Source organism: Myotis yumanensis, unplaced genomic scaffold (assembly GCF_028538775.1).
Source record: "Myotis yumanensis isolate MYYU_CA2020_CCGP unplaced genomic scaffold, mMyoYum1.0.hap1 SCAF_23, whole genome shotgun sequence".
Taxonomy (NCBI): domain Eukaryota; kingdom Metazoa; phylum Chordata; class Mammalia; order Chiroptera; family Vespertilionidae; genus Myotis; species Myotis yumanensis.
The window spans coordinates 7,866,295-7,885,325 of record NW_027223774.1 but is presented as its reverse complement, the minus strand read 5'-3'; the positions used below and the strand labels follow the sequence as shown (position 1 = coordinate 7,885,325).

Sequence of the window (19,031 nt, the reverse complement as noted above, 5' to 3'; positions counted from 1 at the left end):
GAATCAGGGGCAGTGGGGAGCCCAGGGTCTGCGTGGTGAGGGGAGCTACCTCTCTGGTCGGCAGGACAAGCCCCACTTCTGCAACTCCCTGCAGTGACGCAGCCTGGTGTCCTGGCCAGGATGAGGGTTAGAGGGGGTGATGGGGTGGGGGTGGGGGAGCCTGAAAGAAATGCCCAGAGGTCCAGAGTCAGGGACAGAGACTGAAGGACAGCGGGACCGCGTCCCAAAGAAGTGCGGGCAAAGAGAGGGGGACAGAGACTCCGGGGTGTGTGTGTGTGTGTGTGTGTGTGTGTGTGTGAAAAGACCTGGGAGGTGGGCAATAGAGACCAGTGGATGGGGACAGACAGAAAGAGAAAGGGCAGAAAAAGAAAAGGCAGTGGGGGAGTGCGGAGACAGATGAGGGGGAACAGACACAGGGAGGGAGGCCAGATAGCAAGGGTGATGGGGACAGACCCAGATGAATGGGCAGAGACCCAGAGAGTGGGAGGAGAAAGCCTGGGGTGGGGGGCAGTGTAGAGAAACACAGAGGAGGGACAGAGTTCCGGGAGTGGGGGACAGGGGCCCAGAGAGAAAGGCAAGTCCCAGAGGAAAAGGTATAAAGACCAACAGAAAGAGACCGGGGTTGGGAATACCGAGACACGGTGGTGGGAGAGGACACTGAGGCTTAGAAGAGGGGCAAAGACTCAGAAGGAGGGGGGCACATTCAGAAAGAATGGACAGCGACCCAGAGGGAGGGAGACTTAGAAGTGTGAGTGCAAAAAAAAAAAAAAGAAGTAGGAGTGCAGAGACAGGAGGACAAATATTTAGAGAAAGGGGCTCAAAAGAGATGCAGAAACGGGAGCGGGGGTAGGTGGCGGGGGGGGGCGTTTGGGGGCGATACGAACCAGCCGCCGCACCTGCAGAAGGAGGCGGCAGGCCAGGGACCAAGCAGCGGGAGGAACCCCGCAGCTCCTGACCCGCCCCCTCCGCTCCCACAGGCACCGCCTCCTCGCGCCGCAGCCCCGCCGCAGCCGCTGGCCCCGCCCCAGCCCTGCGCCTGCGCCCTGCCACCCCCCTCGCTAGGACCGCCTGGGGAGCCGATTGGCCCGCTCCGGGCAGTAGCCCTAGTTCTGGCCCCGCCCTCCACTAGCCACGCCCACTCCCCATCTCTCTCCTCCCACCAGGACTCACACCTCACTCCGCCCTATTTCCTATTGGCCCCGCCCATTGCTTCCGCCACTGTGCTTCCTGGCCCTTGGGTTTCTCCCGTCTTCCTTCCTCGGGGCTCCTTCCTCACCAGTCCTTATCCATCCTTTAGGCCTCTTCTCTGCAGTCGGCCGGTATCTAGACCTTGTCTTCTTTCCCTCACCAGTTGGAAGTTTTCGCCCCGCCCTCTAAGTCCCTGTGGACCCTTAGGACTCTCTCCCCGTTCCAGGTCCCCCCACCCCCTTGCAGCCTGGTAGCGTTGTGCTCTTTACTGGACCCTTAGCATCCCCATCTCCCGTTCTTCCCCCTCCCCCGATCTCTCGTTCTTTACCCTCTCTTACCCTTGCCTCGCCCCTGACTAGCCTGGTTGCTTTCAAGCCCCTTAAAGCCTCGCTCCTCCCTTAGTCTCGTCTTCCCTCAGCTCATTCAAGAGGTTTTCTGCCATTCTTAGACCCCGTCCACCTCCCTCAGTCCTGACACTAATTATCCCGGTCCAGCCCCATCTAATTAGGCCAAGTTTGCAGCCCCGGCCCCGACGGGTATTCCTAGCCAGACGCTCTCGGGTTTACAGGGCTGCTCGCTCATCTCCTCCCCTTCTCACTGGGTTTCAGTTCCTGTAACCCCTGCCCTGTCCCCTTTCAGTCCAGCAGCCTAGTGCCATTTCTCGAGACTGTACACTCCACTCTCCATTTCCAGCTCCCGCCTTCGTTTAGTCCCGTCAGACCCTCACTCTCCAGACCAATCAAGAAGTTTCTACATTTATTTTCCGACCCCGCCTCTTTTTAAGATCCGCAATGTTAGGAGCCCAACCCCACAGTCTCCATCTGTCCTTCCCCACCAGATTCTGCTTATCTACTCTTTAGGTTCGGGCCCCCTGCTCTGTCCAATCAGAATGGTCTCTCCGATTGTGGCCCCGCCCCCTAGCGCCGTCTGTCACGGCCAGTCCTGCCTCTTTAAATAGTTTGGACTTGTCCCTTTTCTATGCTCCGCCCCATCCTTTTTTTCAGTTATATCTAGCCCCGCCTCCTTCGTTCTCTGTGCTGCCAAGCCCGCCCACATTAGCGGTGCGTCCCGCCTTCTTAGCACCTCGGCCCGCCCCTGTTTTCAGAAAGACCCAATCGGTGTGTTTCATTTGCCCCCCCGCCCCATTCAGCTGGGCCGGGTTAGTGTCCCAGCCCTTCTCTCTCTCTGCTTCAACTCCGCCCCACCCCCCTCCAGGCCAATCACTTTCGTTGCTACTCTATTTAGGCCCCGCCCCTCCATTTATAGTTTTCCCACCCAATCACGTCTGTCGTCCTCCTGAGTCCCCGCCCACCAAGGTCCCGCCCCTCCAGCCCCGCCCCCCGTCCAATGCTGAGCTCAGTCTGCGTCTCGTCCTTCCGCGGGCGCCAGGGGGCCGGCAAGCAGCAGACCGCACAACCGCCGCAGCCTCCCGACTCCCCTCCGCCGCCGCTGCCGCCGCCGCCGCCGCCGCTGCAGCAGCAGCAGCTGCCTGCGCAGCCCGGCCCCGCCGCGTCCCCGGCGGGCGCCCCGGCATCCCGCGGGCCCGGGGACCGGCGCGCCGAGCCATGCCCCGGGCTGCCGGCGGCGGCCATGGGGCGGCACAGCGGCGGCGGTGGCGACAGCGACAAGATCGTGATCAACGTGGGCGGCGTGCGCCATGAGACGTACCGCTCGACGCTGCGCACCCTCCCGGGGACGCGGCTGGCCTGCCTGACGGAGCCCGAGGCGGCGGCGCGCTTCGACTACGACCCCGGCACCGACGAGTTCTTCTTCGATCGGCACCCGGGCGTCTTCGCCTACGTGCTCAACTACTACCGCACCGGCAAGCTGCACTGCCCGTCCGACGTGTGCGGGCCGCTGTTCGAGGAGGAGCTCGGCTTCTGGGGCATCGACGAGACCGACGTGGAGGCCTGCTGCTGGATGACCTACCGGCAGCACCGCGATGCCGAGGAGGCGCTCGACTCCTTCGAGGCGCCCGACTCCGCGGGCGGCGCCAACGCTGCCAACGCCGCGGGCGCCCACGACGCGGGCCTGGACGACGAGGCGGGCGTGGGCGGCGGCGGCCTGGACGGCGCGGGCGGCGAACTCAAGCGCCTCTGCTTCCAGGAAGCGGGCGGCGGCGCCGGGGGACCGCCAGGGGGCGCGGGCGGCGCAGGCGGCACGTGGTGGCGCCGCTGGCAACCTCGCGTGTGGGCGCTCTTCGAGGACCCCTACTCATCGCGGGCAGCCAGGGTGAGCAGCGCTGTCGGAGCCCCCGTCCCTCTCCCCTTCCCACGAGCTCCCAGATCCTCAGGGACGCCCCATCCAAGCCTCAGACTCCCACGGGCCCTCCAGCCCCCCCTGGGTCTCCCGCACCCCTTGGAACACACCCCCTGTCCCGGCCATCCTCAGATGCTCAGGGGACGTTTCTCCAACCTTCTGAACCCCCCAGATCCCTCCGACCCTCACCCCGCTTCTCTAGGTCACCCTGCCTAGGCCCTCAGGAACTTCCTCCTGGGCTCCTCTGAACAGCCTCACCCCCACCTTTCCTGGACTCCCCCACCCCATCCCCGAGACCTTCAGAAGACCTTTCCCCAGCCCTCGGTCACCGGAACCCCTCTAAGCTCCTTCTCACTTCCCTTGGTCACCCTCAGACCCCCAGAAGACCCTTCCCCAGCCCCCAGTTTCTTGGACCTTCTCCAGACCCTCAGAAGACATCCTCTGCTACCCCTCCAAGTGTTCCAAGCGCTGTGAAAACTACCTCCCTTCCTTTGCCCCCTGCAGATCCCCTCCTGGACCCCCCACCCCCCCCAGCCTCCTCTCCAGCCCTCCCTTCCTCAGGCTCTTCCAACAGCTCCCCGCTGCCTTTTCCCTTGGCCCTTCTCCCTGGCCCCCTCCAAGTGAGAGTCCCCTGGCTGTTTTTGAAATCTCCTGCTTCTTCTGCCCTCAAAGTCTCAGAAGGCGCCCGCACCCCAGTTTCAAAGCCTCCTGGACCCCTCTGAACCTCCAAACCACTTGATCTGGCTAGGACACCTCCCCCTCCCGGCAACAATCAATCTTAGGACGTTTTTACTCCTGGGGCCCTCGGGCCCCCTCTATTCAAGTCCCTTCCTGCATCCTCCACGCCAACTCCCATCCCAAGGACTTTCCCATAAATTAGCTCGAGACTTCCCCAGAGCCTTCCCCACCCCTCAGTTTCTCCTGACTCCCCCCCCCCCCCCATAATATGCTGATCCCCTTCAGAGCCTCCCATATGCTCTCCAGAATGCCTCCTCTTCACCCCCAGATCCTCCCAGCTTCTCCCTTCCATCATTTACTGCACAGCCCACTCCCGCTCTCTGGGACAACCCCTTGCCCCCCACCCTCCCAGCCACTTTCCTTGTAGATAAATCACTTTTTCTCCTGCTGCTGCAGAAATTTATCTAAGCTTAATTCTCGGACCTCCCTCAAGTTATCAGCCCCAAAACTTTCTTCTCAAAATAGTTCCTACTTCTTTCTTCCCTGCCGTGGCATCTTTCCTCCTGACCCCAGCCCTGCTTGCTCCCCCTTTCCCAAGTCTCCCCCCTGAGTGAGACCCTCAGTCCAAAGCGCCTCAGCTTCTCCCCCATCCCCAAGGTGAACAGAGAGCGCACCCCTCCGGTCTTATCTCCCTTGAAATTCCAGATTTTACCCTCCTCCAGCTCCCTTTACTTCCCCCCAAAACTTTCATAACTTTAAACATTCCCAACTTCCTAGGCTAAATAGCTACCCTTCCCCCTAGTTCTCCCTTTCTCATCCTAACTTCCTCCCCGTGTTGGAAGAGAGGAGAGCAGTTCAAAATGGGGGGGAATTAGAGGGAAAGAGTAGCGACTTCAGGGACCCCTCCTAGCCTCCTGGGGACCCAGACACCCCGAGGAGCCGGTTGGGACCCCTCCCCCCACGGTGCCGCGTCCTGAGCTGGGAAGGACACGGAGCCGCAGTGCCGCATTCACGCTGGGGAGGGAACGAGGGGGAGGGGGGCCCGGAGGCACCGCATAAAGTTTGGTCCCCAGGAAGCGCTGAGTTGGCGAGATTTGGGGTTGGGTGGGGATAGGTGCGGAGGACGAGGTACAGAAGGGACATGGCCCTCGGGCTTCTGAGGGCTCCTTCCCCCCCCCCCCATGGCCTGGGGTGCCCTTCCTTCTTGCTACCCAATTGAAGGGTCCTGAGGTGAGGCTAGATGTCCGGACAGCTATGGGGGAAGAGGGGGTCACTCATTTACTCTGCAAGTATTTTTTGAGTGCCCACAGCGTGCCCCTTTCCAGGCTCCAAGTAGATAGCTTGGTAGAGGTAGGAGCCGAGACCAATGAGAAGTGGAGGTGTCTACCTATCCCCCTCCCCCGCCCCCCAACACACACACTACACTCCCTTCTTCGTCATCTCTCCTTTCCTTGCAGGGACTTCATGTCCTACTCTGCTTTTGAACCATCTGGGGGCAGGGGGCTAAACCAGTGCCGACGCTGTGCAGCCTCTACAGCTGTGCGCTGCGGGGCCCACCTTCCTTTCTGTGTCCCGGGAGGGAAGGAGTTAATCCAGCTCCGGGCCCGCGGCCTCCCGCTGCGAAGCGGCGGCACTGCGGCTGCGCACTGCCGGCTCGGTCGCGGCGCCGAAGGGGTTAAGGCGGCTCCCAGCGGCTGCGGCTGCGCACTGCGGCGGGGGAGCTGTCCGCGGTGCTGGCCGCCGCGCCCCGCCCCCCGGCCCGGCCGGCCCGCCCCCACTGCGGGTGCCGCAGCCTGCGCCGCGCGCTGGGCTCGGGGCGGGCGGGGGAGCGCCGGGCATGCGCTCTGGGGCGGCCTGTGGCCTCTTAAACCACTGCGGAGAAACGGAGGGGGGCGGGGCGGAGGGCGCCCGCTGACCCTCTGTCCCAGGTTTACTTCAGGGTCTCCGCAGCCTGACCCTGGCCCCCTCTTTTCTCCGCACCCCAGGCCCTTCCGCCTCCTCTCCCCATCTGATTAGAGCCTCCTCTTTGCCCCAACGCTCATCCCCTTCCCTCGCCGAGGACTAGCCTCCTTCCCCTCTACGTATTTGATGCAGCCCACTGTCACCTGCAGGGGCCTCATCCACCCCCTTCTCCCCTCCGCAGGGCTTTCATCAGATCCCACAGCTCTGTCTGGCAGGGTTCTAGTCATCCCCCACACGGAAGGGACCAGGCTCGCCTCCACTCGCAATTCTCTGCACCTCTGAACAGCCCCTCACCTTTCTTTGGCCCTAGTCCTGCCCTTTCCCCAAGGTCCAGGCCCCTGACCCTCCCTTCCTTTGGGAGCCCTAAACCCCACCTCTCCTCATCGGTACCACCTCCCCTTTTGCAGACTTGACACTTCACTTCCTTCTACCTTCAGGGCCCCAACACCTCCCTCCACTTTGTGGTTCTGCCCCTGCCCTGTCCTCTTGGGTCAGGGCCTCACCCAGCCTTCTCGCTTTTCTGGGGCACAGACATTGGCACCCAGGTCCTTAAACCCTGGCTCCTTGCCCCCCACGAACTGATGCCCCCATCCCCTCCTAAGAGCTCAGACCTGACCGAGTTCCAGACCCTGGGCCAAGCACTGTTTTTGCGGCTAGGCTTTCTGTCTACTCATCTAATGTAATCCTCACAATAATCCCGTAAAAACTCGAGGTTTGGGAAGCTTAATTGCTTTGCCCAAGTCAGGCAGTCTGTGCTGTTTCCAGGACAGAAGTTGCTCGTGTGCTGCGGCTACTGGGGCCAGCTCCTCTCGCGAGCAGTGCGTGGTCTGGTTCACCTTCGAGTTCCTCATGCGCATCACCTTCTGGATTCAAACCCAAGACTTTACTGTTAGCCGCCTCATGATTCCGCCTCCCCACCCACCTTCCCCCCTTCCCCTTCCCTCAGCTCCAGGCCCACCTCCAAACCCTCTGAGATACAGAGGGTGAGTGGTCTCAGTTTCTCCTCGCCCACCTGAGCCCAGAGATTGACATGGGGAACAGGAGGGGGGGTGGTCTAGGCCAGTGGTTGGCAAACCGCGGCTCGCAAGCCACATGCGGCTCTTTGGCCCCTTGAGTGTGGCTCTTCCACAAAATACCACGTGCGGGCACGCACGTACAGTGCGATTGAAACTTCGTGGCCCATGCGCAGAAGTTGGTATTTTGTGGAAGAGCCACACTCAAGGGGCCAAAGAGCCGCATGTGGCTTGCGAGCTGTGGTTTGCTGAGCCGCAGTTTGCCGACCACTGGACTCTAGGCGACAGAGCCTGAGGCCAGCAATTGCTGTTTCCAGGACAGAAGTTGCTCATGTGCTGCGGCTACTGGGGCCAGCTCCTCTGGCGAGCCCGGGGACAGCTGCCCGATCCTCTGCCTTCCCTTTTGCAGCTTTAGTGGGGAGAGGGAAGCATTTGGGCTGGGAAAGGAGCCACTGGGAGGGTCCTATGGAGGTGGCTCGCTGACCAGATGCCCGGGTCACCTTTTGCCTTCTCTCTCCCACCTGCCCCGCAGTATGTGGCCTTCGCCTCCCTCTTCTTCATCCTCATCTCCATCACCACCTTTTGCCTGGAGACCCACGAGGGCTTCATCCACATCATCAACAAGACGGTGACGCAGGCCTCCCCGATCCCCGGGGCCCCCCCGGAGAACATCACCAACATCGAGGTGGAGACGGAGCCCTTCCTGACCTACGTGGAGGGCGTGTGCGTGATCTGGTTCACCTTCGAGTTCCTCATGCGCATCACCTTCTGCCCAGACAAGGTGGAATTTCTCAAGAGCAGCCTCAACATCATCGACTGCGTGGCCATCCTGCCCTTCTATCTCGAGGTGGGCCTGTCGGGCCTCAGCTCCAAGGCCGCCAAGGACGTGCTGGGCTTCCTGCGGGTCGTCCGCTTCGTGCGCATCCTGCGCATCTTCAAGCTCACGCGGCACTTCGTGGGGCTGCGCGTGCTGGGCCACACGCTGCGCGCCAGCACCAACGAGTTCCTGCTGCTCATCATCTTCCTGGCGCTGGGCGTGCTCATCTTCGCCACCATGATCTACTACGCCGAGCGCATTGGCGCTGACCCGGATGACATCCTGGGCTCCAACCACACCTACTTCAAGAACATCCCCATCGGCTTCTGGTGGGCCGTGGTGACCATGACAACCCTGGGCTACGGAGACATGTACCCCAAGACGTGGTCGGGGATGCTGGTCGGGGCGCTGTGTGCCCTGGCGGGGGTGCTCACCATCGCCATGCCCGTGCCCGTCATTGTCAACAACTTCGGCATGTACTACTCGCTGGCCATGGCCAAGCAGAAGCTGCCCAAGAAGAAGAATAAACACATCCCCCGGCCCCCGCTGCCCGGCTCCCCCAATTACTGCAAGCCCGACCCGCCGCTGCCACCCCTGCCTCCCCCTCACCATGGCAGCGGTGGTATCAGCCCCCCGCCTCCCATCACCCCGCCCTCCATGGGGCTGACGATGGCCGGGGCCTACCCTCCGGGGCCCCACTCGCACCCCGGGCTGCTCAGGGGGGGAGCGGGTGGGCTCGGGATCATGGGGCTGCCCCCTCTGCCAGCCCCTGGGGAGCCCTGCCCGTTGGCTCAGGAGGAAGTGATTGAGATCAACCGGGCAGGTGAGGAGGGGCATGAGGCGGTGGGGGCACAGGCGGAGATGCGTGGGAGGAGGTGGGGAGGTTTTGAGGGGGGCAAGAGGCGGGTGCCGAGGTTCAGAGAGACGGGATGGTCAGCAGCAGAGAGGGGAGAGAAAAGCGAATAGCAATTGCTGGGGCCAGAGAAGTGGCACAGAAGCAGACAACGACAGAGAGAGATTTCCCGTGAAAGCCAGTTTTGGGGGGGAACAGACTTGCAGGCAATTATTCAGGGGGGCGCAGGGGGAGAGGGCCTCGTACGTGAACCACAGGCTGGCCAGAGAGGAGACCAAGAGATGGTTTCAGCATCTGAGCTTCCCGGAGGAGAGCCTGAGAAAATGGTCCAGAGACTGTCCCTGAGAAGGGATGGGGGGCAGAGACCGAGGGAGCCGTGAGGGGTCGGCAGCAGAGAGTTCAGGCTGGAATGACAGCGAGACCAAGAGAGGAAGTAAGACTTAAAACTAAAAACGAAGAGTCAGAGGGTGTCTTGGGGGGACCGGCCGGAGGGTGGAAAGGCCACGTGACAGGACAGTGACTTGGGACCCAAGGCCCAGGCTCTGCAGAGAGGGTCTGGGAGAGGCAGATGCTGCCAAGAGGAAGAGGTGAGGCCAGGGCGCTAGCGGAGTGGACTGTGCCTGTGCCTGTCCCTCCCCCAGGGGAGCTGCCTCCGAGGCAGTGACTGGGGTGTCAGTCTGGGAGGAGGGAGAGGCCGGGGGGCCCCACCCCCATGTCTTAAGTAGGTCAAGAAAGGGAGCTGGGCCGCCCGGCCCCCATCTTGCTCCCTCAGCCACTGACCCAGTTTCACACCAATTAAAAATAGCCCGAGTCAGAGCCTGGGGACCCCCACTCCCCCCTCCCTCATCTGTCACCTCCTTAACCCTTCCCCACTGTGTCCTTTCCAGCGCCCCAGCCATCTACCCCAACCCACACCCTACCCCAGTCCTGCCCGACCCCGTTCTCCTGACCCAATGACCCCCCCAACACTCTGTCCCAGCCCCCTTCCCAGCCCCCTCTTGCCCATGTCCTCCCCCACCCATCCCTCCAAATGCCCAGCACCCAACCCCAGCCTGCCCTTCCCAGCCCTGGCACCTGGCCTGGCTAGCACTTCCTAGCACTCAGCACCCTCCTCCACTCACCTTCATCCAACCCTGTCCCCTAACCACCTCTGCCTACCCTGTTGTCCTCAAAACGCAACACCCTTCCGCCTTGGCCGGTGTTGCTAAGTGGTTAGAGCGCCAGCCTGTGCTTGGGTTCGGGGTCTCGGGTTCCATTCTCAGTCAAGGGCAGGTACCGGGGTTGCAGCTTGATCCCCTGTGTGCGGGAGGCAAGCAATTGGTATGTCTCTCTCACATCGATGTTTCTCTCTCTGTCTCTCCCGCTCCCCCTTTCCCTTCCTCTCTCCCTAAACATCAATGGAACAATATCCTCAGGTGAGGGTTAACAAAAAGAAACACCCCAAAACTCATCCTTCCCCAGTGACCTGCTCCCCAAATCCACCAGCCATGCCCCCTAACACCCTGCTCCCAACCGAGCCCCTCCTGTCATCTCCTGCACCCATGTCCACCCGCACCCCGTCCCTGTTGGTCTCTCTCCGCCCTGCGTTTCTACACTCACCCCTTCCTTTGTGTCTCTGTCTGGCCCTGGGACACAGATCCCCGCCCCAACGGGGACCCAGCAGCAGCCGCGCTCGCCCATGAGGACTGCCCAGCTATCGACCAGCCCGCCATGTCCCCGGAAGACAAGAGCCCCATCACCCCTGGGAGCCGGGGCCGCTACAGCCGGGACCGAGCCTGCTTCCTGCTCACGGACTATGCCCCTTCCCCTGATGGCTCCATCCGGAAAGGTGAGGTGCCCTCCACTGGCCCCCGGGACCCTCCCTCTCTCGCCTCCCCTAGGGGAGGGGGGAGAGGGGGAGGGGGGAGGAGGTGATGGACTTCCCTTTCCCCATTTCCTGGCCCCAAATCTCCTCCTTCCCAGAAGCCCCCCGCCCCCCTAGTTTCCTCACCACTGACCCTTCACCTGTCTTTATTGCATCTCCATTTCCCCCACCCCAACCCTCTGGCCTCTTCCCCCCACCCCCAGCCACCGGTGCTCCCCCACTGCCCCCCCCAGACTGGCGTAAGCCAGGCCCCCCAAGCTTCTTGCCCGACCTCAACGCCAACGCTGCGGCCTGGATATCCCCCTAGTGGACGAACCCCCTCCCCCCGGGGTAAGTAGCTCCTGTCCTCTGAACCCCCCTTGACTAACCCCCCTGAGAACATGCAGCCCCACTGACCAAGACTCCCGCCCCTCACCATGAAGAGCTCCATCTAATTAACCTTTGGCCCTGACGCTGACCCCACACCCACCCGCCCGGACTTGCCCGCCCCTCACTAACCCCCTGGAACTGACCCCAACCTTCCCACCCTGTGCCTGACCTCCTCCCAGCCCTCCCGACTGACCCATCCTCACCCCCATCAACGCCTCTCTCCCTGCCTCTCCTTTAAAAACTCCACCAAGAAAACGGGGTACACTCCCAAGATGCTCTTGGGGTACAAGACGGGATGAGAAAGACTCAGCCACCCAGTCAGTCACTTGTGAATTGGCCAGCTCACAAAGCACCCACAGGTCCCTCACGGACGTCAGTGAGCAAAGGGGCTCCCCTCCCCGGGAGCCCGGTGTGGGAGAGGCAGACGCAGTCAGAGAAAGTCGCTGTCCAGGTGACACGTGGAGGTGGCGGGGGCACAGGTCGTACATACAGTTAGAGGGACGGGCAAAGCCCGGTTTGGGGAAGCCACAGGAAAGGCTTTCTGAAGGAACTGATACTCGATGGAGAAGTGGTCCCATTAGACCGGTGGTTCTCAACCTGCTGGCCCTTTATATACAGTTCCTCGTGTTGTGACCCAACCATAAAATTGTTTTCGTTGCTACTTCATAACTGTAATGTTGTTACTGTTATGAGTCGTAACGTAAATATCTGATATGCAGGATGGTCTAAGGCAGCCGTGGGCAAACTATGGCCCCTCGGGCCGGATCCGGCCTGTTTGAAATGAATAAAACTAAAAAAAAAAAGAGACCGTACCGTTTTATGTAATGATGTTTACTTTGAATTTATATTAGTTCACACAAACACTCCATCCATGCTTTTGTTCCGGCCCTCCGGTCCAGTTTAAGAACCCATTGTGGCCCTCGAATCAAAAAGTTTGCCCACCCCTGGTCTAAGGCAACCCCTGTGAAAGGGTCATTCGACCGCCAAAGGGGTCGCGACCCCCAGGTTGAGAACCGCTGGATTAGACTGTAGTGACCGGAGCAACAAGCACAGCAAAGCCAGGGACCGACCGGGTGAGGAGGTGGCCACGAGGCAGGAAGGCAGGGCTGGCTGAGGGCCGGGACCTTGTTCAGGGACCCGGGAGAGCAGCTCAGCTCTAGGCCCTTGGGGACTGACTGGCGGTCAGGCCTGGGTGGAGACCAGGACAAGGGTCCACGGGGACAGGACAAGTCCTGAACCCGGTCAGGGCTGTGGGGATAGAAGGGAAGGGAGGAGGCAGAGAGAGGGAACGGGAGGAAAAGGGCTGGGACTGGCCGGGAGCTCAGGGGACACAGTGAAGAGAGAGTTGTTAGTCAGTGAATCATTCAGCAAACACAGCCAAGCACTCACCACACGCCTGGAATGTAACACACCTTCTGTAACCCTCACACCACCCTCGAGAACCCCTGGCTCCACTCACCCACCCATTCATTCATTTCACAACTGACTCCTAGGACACCGTAACCTAGTATTGCACAAGGCAAGAATCTGCCCTCGGAGTTCATACTCTAGAGTGCGGGTTGGCACACTCCAGCCCAGGGGCCAGCTCTGCCAGCCAGCTGGTTTGTAAATAAAACTTTATTGGAACATAGCCACTGTCCTGCTCCAAGAGCAGACTAGAATAGTTAGGACAGAGACCGTGTGGCTCACAGAGCCGAAAATGTTTACCCCCTGGCCCTTTAAGGAAAAGTCTGATGCCCCCTGATTGGAGGAAGCAGAAATTAAACCAGTAAAAAAAAAGAAAAAAGTCTCTGGTCTGTGGAAGGGCTTTTGGAGGCGACATGAAACCTACAGGTGAAAAGGGCCCGCCAGGCAGAAGGAACAGCGAGTGCAAAGGTCCTGAGGTCCCCAGTGGGCGAGCTTGGTGCTGAAAGGAATAAATAGCCAGGAGGGAAGTGAGGCCGGAGCTGAGCAGCCGAAGGGAGAGGGTGTGGACCGCCTGTGCAGAAGGAGCAGGAGGTTGTTGGCCACGGTGAGGGCTGGACTGGTCTTAAGAGTGAGGAGGAGCCACCTGAGGGAATGTGACCCATCACTTCCTCGTTCCACAAACACCTGCGGAGGCTTCCTTAGAAATAGAGCAGTGATGGCGAACCTTTGGAGCTCGGCGTGTCAGCATTTTGAAAAACCCTAACTTGCCGAAACCGGTTTGGCTCGGTGGATAGAGTGTCGGCCTGCGGACTGAAGGGTCCCGGGTTCGATTCTGGTCAAGGGCATGTATCTGGGTTGTGGGCACATCCCCAGTAGGAGATGTGCAGGAGGCAGCTGATCGATGTTTCTCTCTCATCGATATTTCTAACTCTCTATCTCTCTCCCTTCCTCTCTGTAAAAAAAAAAAATCAACAAAATATATTTAAAAAAAAAAGAAAAGAAAAACCCTAACTTAACTCTGGTGCTGTGTCACATATAGAAATTTTTTGATATTTGCAACCATAGTAAAACAAAGACATATTTTTGATATTTATTTTATATATTTAAATGCCATTTAACAAAGAAAAATCAACCAAAAAAATGAGTTCGAGTGTCACCTCTGACACGTGTGTCATAGGTTCGCCATCACTGAAATAGAGACAAATCCCAAATCCCCGCCGCAGCCTAAGGAGTGGGACTTGGGGAGCCTCCAGGACGGCCTTGGCTAAGCCCCCTTGTTTCACAGAAGTTCAGGGAGGGCCATGACCGACCCAGGCCACACAGCAGAGGGGAGGGCAGCCCAGGCTTGCGGGTCAGACGGAACCACGAGGGGGCTGTCTGGCTCTTGTTCCCTCCCTCCACCTCCTGGTTGCACCCGCCTCCCCCCCCCCCCCCCCATCTTCATTGTCATCTCATCACCAGCCCCTCCCCGCTCCCATCACACCCCTCTCCCTGCTTGCACCCAGTCCCCTTCCCACTCTTTGTCCCCCTCCTTTAGGTCTGGATGGGCCCCTTGGAACTGAGGGGCAGAGGGAGGGGGCGTTGGGAATGTGGGTGAGGGAGGGCTGGGGTGGGCTGGGGGTGGGAGGTCTCTGCTTCTCTTGCCTCTGATGCCAAAACCCATTCATTGAACTCAAATAATGGCTGGAGCTGATGGGGCTGACTGGACCCTGGACCCCCCTTCCTCACCCCCCCTCACCCCCCCCCATGGCCCGCCCTCCACTGTCACTCCCCTCCCCTCCTCCCAAGACCCTTCCTCCTGGCCTGTCCCCCACCTGCCCCAGGACCGCCCCCTTCATCTTCCCTCACCGGCCACCTGAGTCTAACCCTGGACGTGCTCCCCTTCCTCCCCAGCCTTCTCCTTCCTCCCTCCCCCCCCCAACCCCAGCCACCCCGGAAGCTCCTCCCATATTTGATGTCTCTGGCCGCCCCATTTCACTGCTCCCCTCCCCCGGAAAACACTAGAGAGGAGGAAGAGATCCGGCTTTTCTCCGACCCCCAACAGTGAGGCCATGTTGGGGGGGTTCCCCGAGACCACCCTCCCCCGCCATGACTCTGTGTATTTCTGTCCCCAGCTCTTGTCACCGCCTGAGGCCTCGAGAGACCCTCGGCCCCCCCTGCCCCTTCCCCCCAGGTTAGCAATGGGGAACGGCTGGGAAGGGGTGTCCCCGAGGCAGTGGGCTCCCGACCCCTCAGGCTTTCTCTCCTGTGGTCTAGACACCGGCGCCCAGACAGGCCCCCGGCTCTGCCTGGAAAAGCCCCAGGCGCCCCCCAGCGCCCGAGGACCACCCACCCGCTCCCTGGCCTTAGCCCCCATCTCAGGTCCCGGGCTGTCGGGACAGTTAGGACCTTCCGGGCAGAAGGTTCCCATTGAAACCCTCTGAGCCCCTACCGTCCCTGCCACGCCTCCAGGTGAGCCAGCCTCGCCCCTCCGACGGCTCTGCAGCTGCGGGCCCCAGGGGCGCTGCGGCCGGCCCCCCGCCCCCCAGCCCCTCACAGCCCCTCACTCTCTGCAGTAGGTCAGCTCCCCCTGCAGCCCTGCCCGCTCCCTCCCCGGCTGCTCCCCTGCGGCTTCCACCCGAGCTCCCGCCCATGCCCCTGCTGCCACCATCCGCCTTGCTGCCCCCCCTTTATGCCTCAGATGAGGGGGCCTACGGGGGGCGGGTTTTGGGGGGGACGGGCTGCGTGGGGAAGGGATGGGTGGGGGAGGCTCGGCGGGCGCCACCTGCCTCCTAACCCTGAGTCTCTCCCCCCTCCCCATGTCTGAACCTTTCTCCTCGATGCGACTGACTGTGCGATTTGTTCACTTCTCTCTCTCTCCGTCTCCTTGGCCCGCCTCTGTCCGTCTCTGCCCCGCCCCGTCTCCTGTGTCCTGGCGCCTGCCGGCCGCTGTCTCTCCCATGTCTCTCCTCTCGCCTTCTCTGTCTCTTGCTTTCCCTGCCTCTGTCTCTCTCTCCATCTGGTATCCTCTCTGTCTGATTCTCTCCCGCCTCCCTCCCTCTGTCTTGGGGTCTCTCTGTCTGTGGGACCCTCCCCCTGCACCCTCACTCCCTGCTTCCTCCCCGTGTTTCCGCCCCTCCCCCCAGGTTACGAGAAATCCCGCAGCCTGAGCAGCATCGCGGGCCTGAGCGGGGTGTCCCTGCGCCTCGCGCCCCTAGCCACTCCCCCCGGCTCTCCCAGGGCCGCCCGCCGCGCTCCCCCAACCTTGCCCTCCATCCTCTAGCGCTCCCCTCCCCCCTGTGGGGGGACTCGGGGGTGACAGGGAAGAAGGTCACAGGAGCTGGGGGTGGGGGAAAGGGTTTTTTAAAAAAAATCAAAAGTCATTAATAATATGCAACGGAGACGACCACGCCAGCAGACACCCCCGGGCCCCTCACCCCCACCTGGGCCCCAGGATGGAGGGGGAGGGGCCAAAGCCCACGCCCTCCAACTCTCCCCCGACCCAAATAAAGCCTCTCAGGTCTCCATGAGCCATAGGACACCCTCTCCCATCCACTTGTGTAAATACGTCCAAATTATGCCAATCACATGGGGGGCACCTCCCCCTACTGTGCATGCTCCAGCCTGGACCCCTCCCCCAGCTCCACCTCAGCAATAAGCCCAGGGGCTGCATGCCGTGCGGTTGAGGGCGGGGCATTCTGGGAGGGGGCGGGGCCTCGAGGGGCCCCGGTGGGGCTGCAGGAGGGTCTCCTAGCCTCTTACCCTTCCCCCCGGAGGGCAGCCCATCATCAGGCATTGATTAAAAAAAAAAAAAATTAGCGACAATACGGGGGAAGGAGGAACAGTCACCCAGCCCCAAACCCCAGCCGAGCTCAGAGAGTAGAAGCGGGGCGCTGCGGCCAGCTGCTCCCTCAGCCTTTAGGAGGATCCCTCTGGTGAATTGCACCCCCTCATGCCCACCCCCACCCCCACGGGATCTGCTCGCCTCTGTTCTTGCTGCATGGACTCAGACCTCCCGCCCCAGACTCCTGGGATGTCTGGCCCCAGCACACGAAATTCCCCCGCGCCCCTCCGGGTTCCCAGGACATGAGCCCTGCACCCAGAATTCCTGGCACCCCGCATCCTCCAAACCCCCACGCACCCCTGGAACTTAACCCCTGCACACAGATACCAAGCCCCGCCGCCAGCCACTCCCTGGAGTGCATCCCGGCGCCCCAGACCTCCAAGGGGCGCCCCAGCCTGCAGCTCACTCTCAGCCTTTGGGATGCCCCAGAACCTTCCCGGACACCCCAAATCCTCAGGCCTCCACCCCACCAGACACCCCCAGATCTCTGCCACCAGACATCCACCTCAGGTTCCCCTGCCGCTAGGATTTCCAAGACGGGCCTGGCCTGTCTGCAATTCCAGGGAACCTGATCTTTGCAGGGCACCCCGTTTCTTAGGCCCAACTCCGCCCCCCCAACATGTCTTCCCTTGAATGGTACCCCCTTCACGGACACCAGTGCTTCCCGGAGGGGCGTGTTCGTGCCTCTGACGTGCTGAGGTCCAGGCAGTGCGAGGACAGACACCCGGGAGCTGTGTCTTCCCCGAGAGGGTCTGCCCTTTGGGGCGCTTCGCTCACAGGCCAGTAAGTCCAGGTTAGCTGCGCGGCCGGCCCGGACGCCGTTTGTTTAGGTTGAGTGTCTCCATCCAGAGGCTGTGCCGGACGGACGAACGGACACTGGGACATCAGGCTTAGGAAACAACCTACCCACCTGGGCGGGGACCCCAGCCCGCCGTCCCCCGCGGTCCCCGCCCCGCCCCGCTCGCGGGTGGAAAATCACTCCTCACACCCCATCCTGGCTCAAGGATGCGCTACCTCCCCCACGCCTGGAGGCCACACCGGCCCCAGAATCCTTAGAGAACCCCCCTTTCGGAGCTGGGGGCCCGCAGAATTAGCAACCTTCCTCCCTGTGCTCCCACAGCCTCAGGAACCCCGCCCGAGGGTTGGGGGGGTGTCACTGAGCACGATTCTTGATGCAACGATTCCTATGCAAGGGGCACTTTGAGTCCCCCCCATCTTTCCCTCGGACCCTAAACCCTGGCGAATCTGGGGTGAGGGGTGGGGCAGGTTCTGCGGGGAGCGGGGCGGGGCAAAGGGCTAGGGGCCCCAGACACCAGGGTATGGGGGTGGGGACTGATTATATTGCCAAAGGGTTTAACTTCTTTAAAAAAAAAAAAAAAAGTCCCCTCCCCCTCCCATTCCCCAGACCCTCACGGAAGACGAACGGTGCGGGGGGAGGGGGCGAGGGTCTTTTCCGAAGGGTACAGACCTCTTCCCTCCGTCTCCCCCCTGCTCGCCAACCTGCCACACGTACCCAGCTTTTTAGTTCAGCTTTTAAAAATAACTACGATCATGACAAGCCTCTACCACACGTGATTCTCATCCCCCAAGTCAATAAACAGCGTGGGACTCGGGGAGGGAGAGCGAGCTAAAGGGACGACTTCCACGTCCCGCTCCCTCCTCCCCCCCAACATCCCCCCACCTCCGGCCGGCCGCCAGGGTGCCCGCAACTACACGCATGCGCTGCATGACGCTCCCCACTCGCATGTGGCGCCCTCCTGCGCTCGGGACGCACGGGCACGGGGCGGGGGGCGGGGCGGGGGGAGGAACAGATGGCGGGGGTCCCCCCCGAGCTCAGCGGCTCCCCTCCCCAACACACACAGCAATAAGTTTCTCTCACTCCCACGTGGGCGGGGCGAGCCTGGCCTGGCCAGGTGGAGGGGGGGTGGCCAGGGGGCGCTCTCAGGGATGGGGGCGGGTGTCCGGAGTCAGTGCGGGGAGGGGAGGTCTGCAAATCGTCCAACTCTGGTGCTAATGGCGGGTCTTCTCAGCCCACCCCCAGGGCAGGGAGGGAGGGGTCGGCAGGCCCCTCCCCCAGGCCTCCCCCACGCCCACCCTGGGTGCATGAACCGCCCGATGCAGAAGCTGCCGCATGTCACCCCCAAAAGAAAAAGTGTCATGCCCCCTTCCGCCCGCCCTCTCATTCCCCACCGAGATTAAAGTTTCCTTTTCATTTAAAAGCTGAGTCCTGTGTATGTGTGTCCCGGGGAGGGTTGGGGAGCTTTTGGGGGTCCACAGAGGGATTGGGTCTTCAAGACATGGGGTCGGATGCAGCGGTTCTCAACCTGTGGGTCGCGACCCCTCTGGGGGGTCGAACAACCCTTTCACAGGGGTCGCCTAAGACCATTCTGCATATCAGATATTTACATTACGATTCATAACAGTAGCAAATTACAGTTATGAAGTAGCAACGAAAATAATTTTATGGATGGGGGGTCACAACATGAGGAACTGTATTTAAAGGGCCAGAAGGTTGAGAACCACTGGAAAGCGGCATGCATGGGTGTGCATTCCGGGGGCCCAGAAATCACTTTGTGGTTTGGGGTGAGTGCCTGCCTACACCCCTAACTGGGACGTCTGAGGGCACCTGGATGATGGGAGCTGAGTGAGGGTGACTAGTCCCCAGGAGGAGTGACCTGGGTCCCCAGTGTGTGCCCAGGGCTAAGGGCAGCACGCTCCGCATTGCTGACTATGAAGACAGTCTGCGTGGGTTCGACTTCGTAGCTGTGTGTCCTTGGGCAAGTCTCGACCTCCCTGGG

At 61.3% G+C, this 19,031-nt stretch overlaps 1 protein-coding gene across 3 annotated transcripts; it reads left to right on the top strand.

Moving 5' to 3' along the window:
• Positions 1-1,071: 1,071 nt before the first annotated feature.
• KCNC3 (potassium voltage-gated channel subfamily C member 3) lies at positions 1,072-18,452 on the top strand. Of its 3 annotated transcripts, none has more exons than XM_070402623.1 (5): positions 1,072-3,420; positions 7,633-8,740; positions 10,407-10,598; positions 10,838-10,964; positions 15,536-15,623. In XM_070402623.1, the coding sequence occupies exons 1-4, from the start codon at positions 2,536-2,538 to the stop codon at positions 10,939-10,941; spliced, it is 2,289 nt and encodes a 762-aa protein (XP_070258724.1). In that variant the 5' UTR covers positions 1,072-2,535; the 3' UTR covers positions 10,942-10,964; positions 15,536-15,623. The 3 variants fall into 3 exon arrangements, with proteins under 3 accessions (XP_070258724.1, XP_070258725.1, XP_070258723.1); XM_070402624.1 differs by lacking the exon at positions 10,838-10,964 and adding an exon at positions 14,525-14,583 and having other exon boundaries at positions 1,073-3,420; positions 15,536-15,617; XM_070402622.1 differs by lacking the exon at positions 10,838-10,964 and having other exon boundaries at positions 1,076-3,420; positions 15,536-18,452.
• The last annotated feature ends 579 nt before the right edge of the window (positions 18,453-19,031 follow it).

What these genes read in the sequence shown, in the direction of transcription:
- KCNC3 (XM_070402622.1), top strand. Translation starts at nt 2,536, where the DNA reads ATGCTGAGCTCAGTCTGCGTCTCGTCCTTCCGCGGGCGCCAGGGGGCC. An exon ending in ACTCATCGCGGGCAGCCAGG is followed by an intron (nt 3,421 to 7,632) that starts GTGAGCAGCGCT and finishes CCTGCCCCGCAG; the next exon opens with TATGTGGCCTTCGCCTCCCT. An exon ending in GATTGAGATCAACCGGGCAG is followed by an intron (nt 8,741 to 10,406) that starts GTGAGGAGGGGC and finishes CCTGGGACACAG; the next exon opens with ATCCCCGCCCCAACGGGGAC.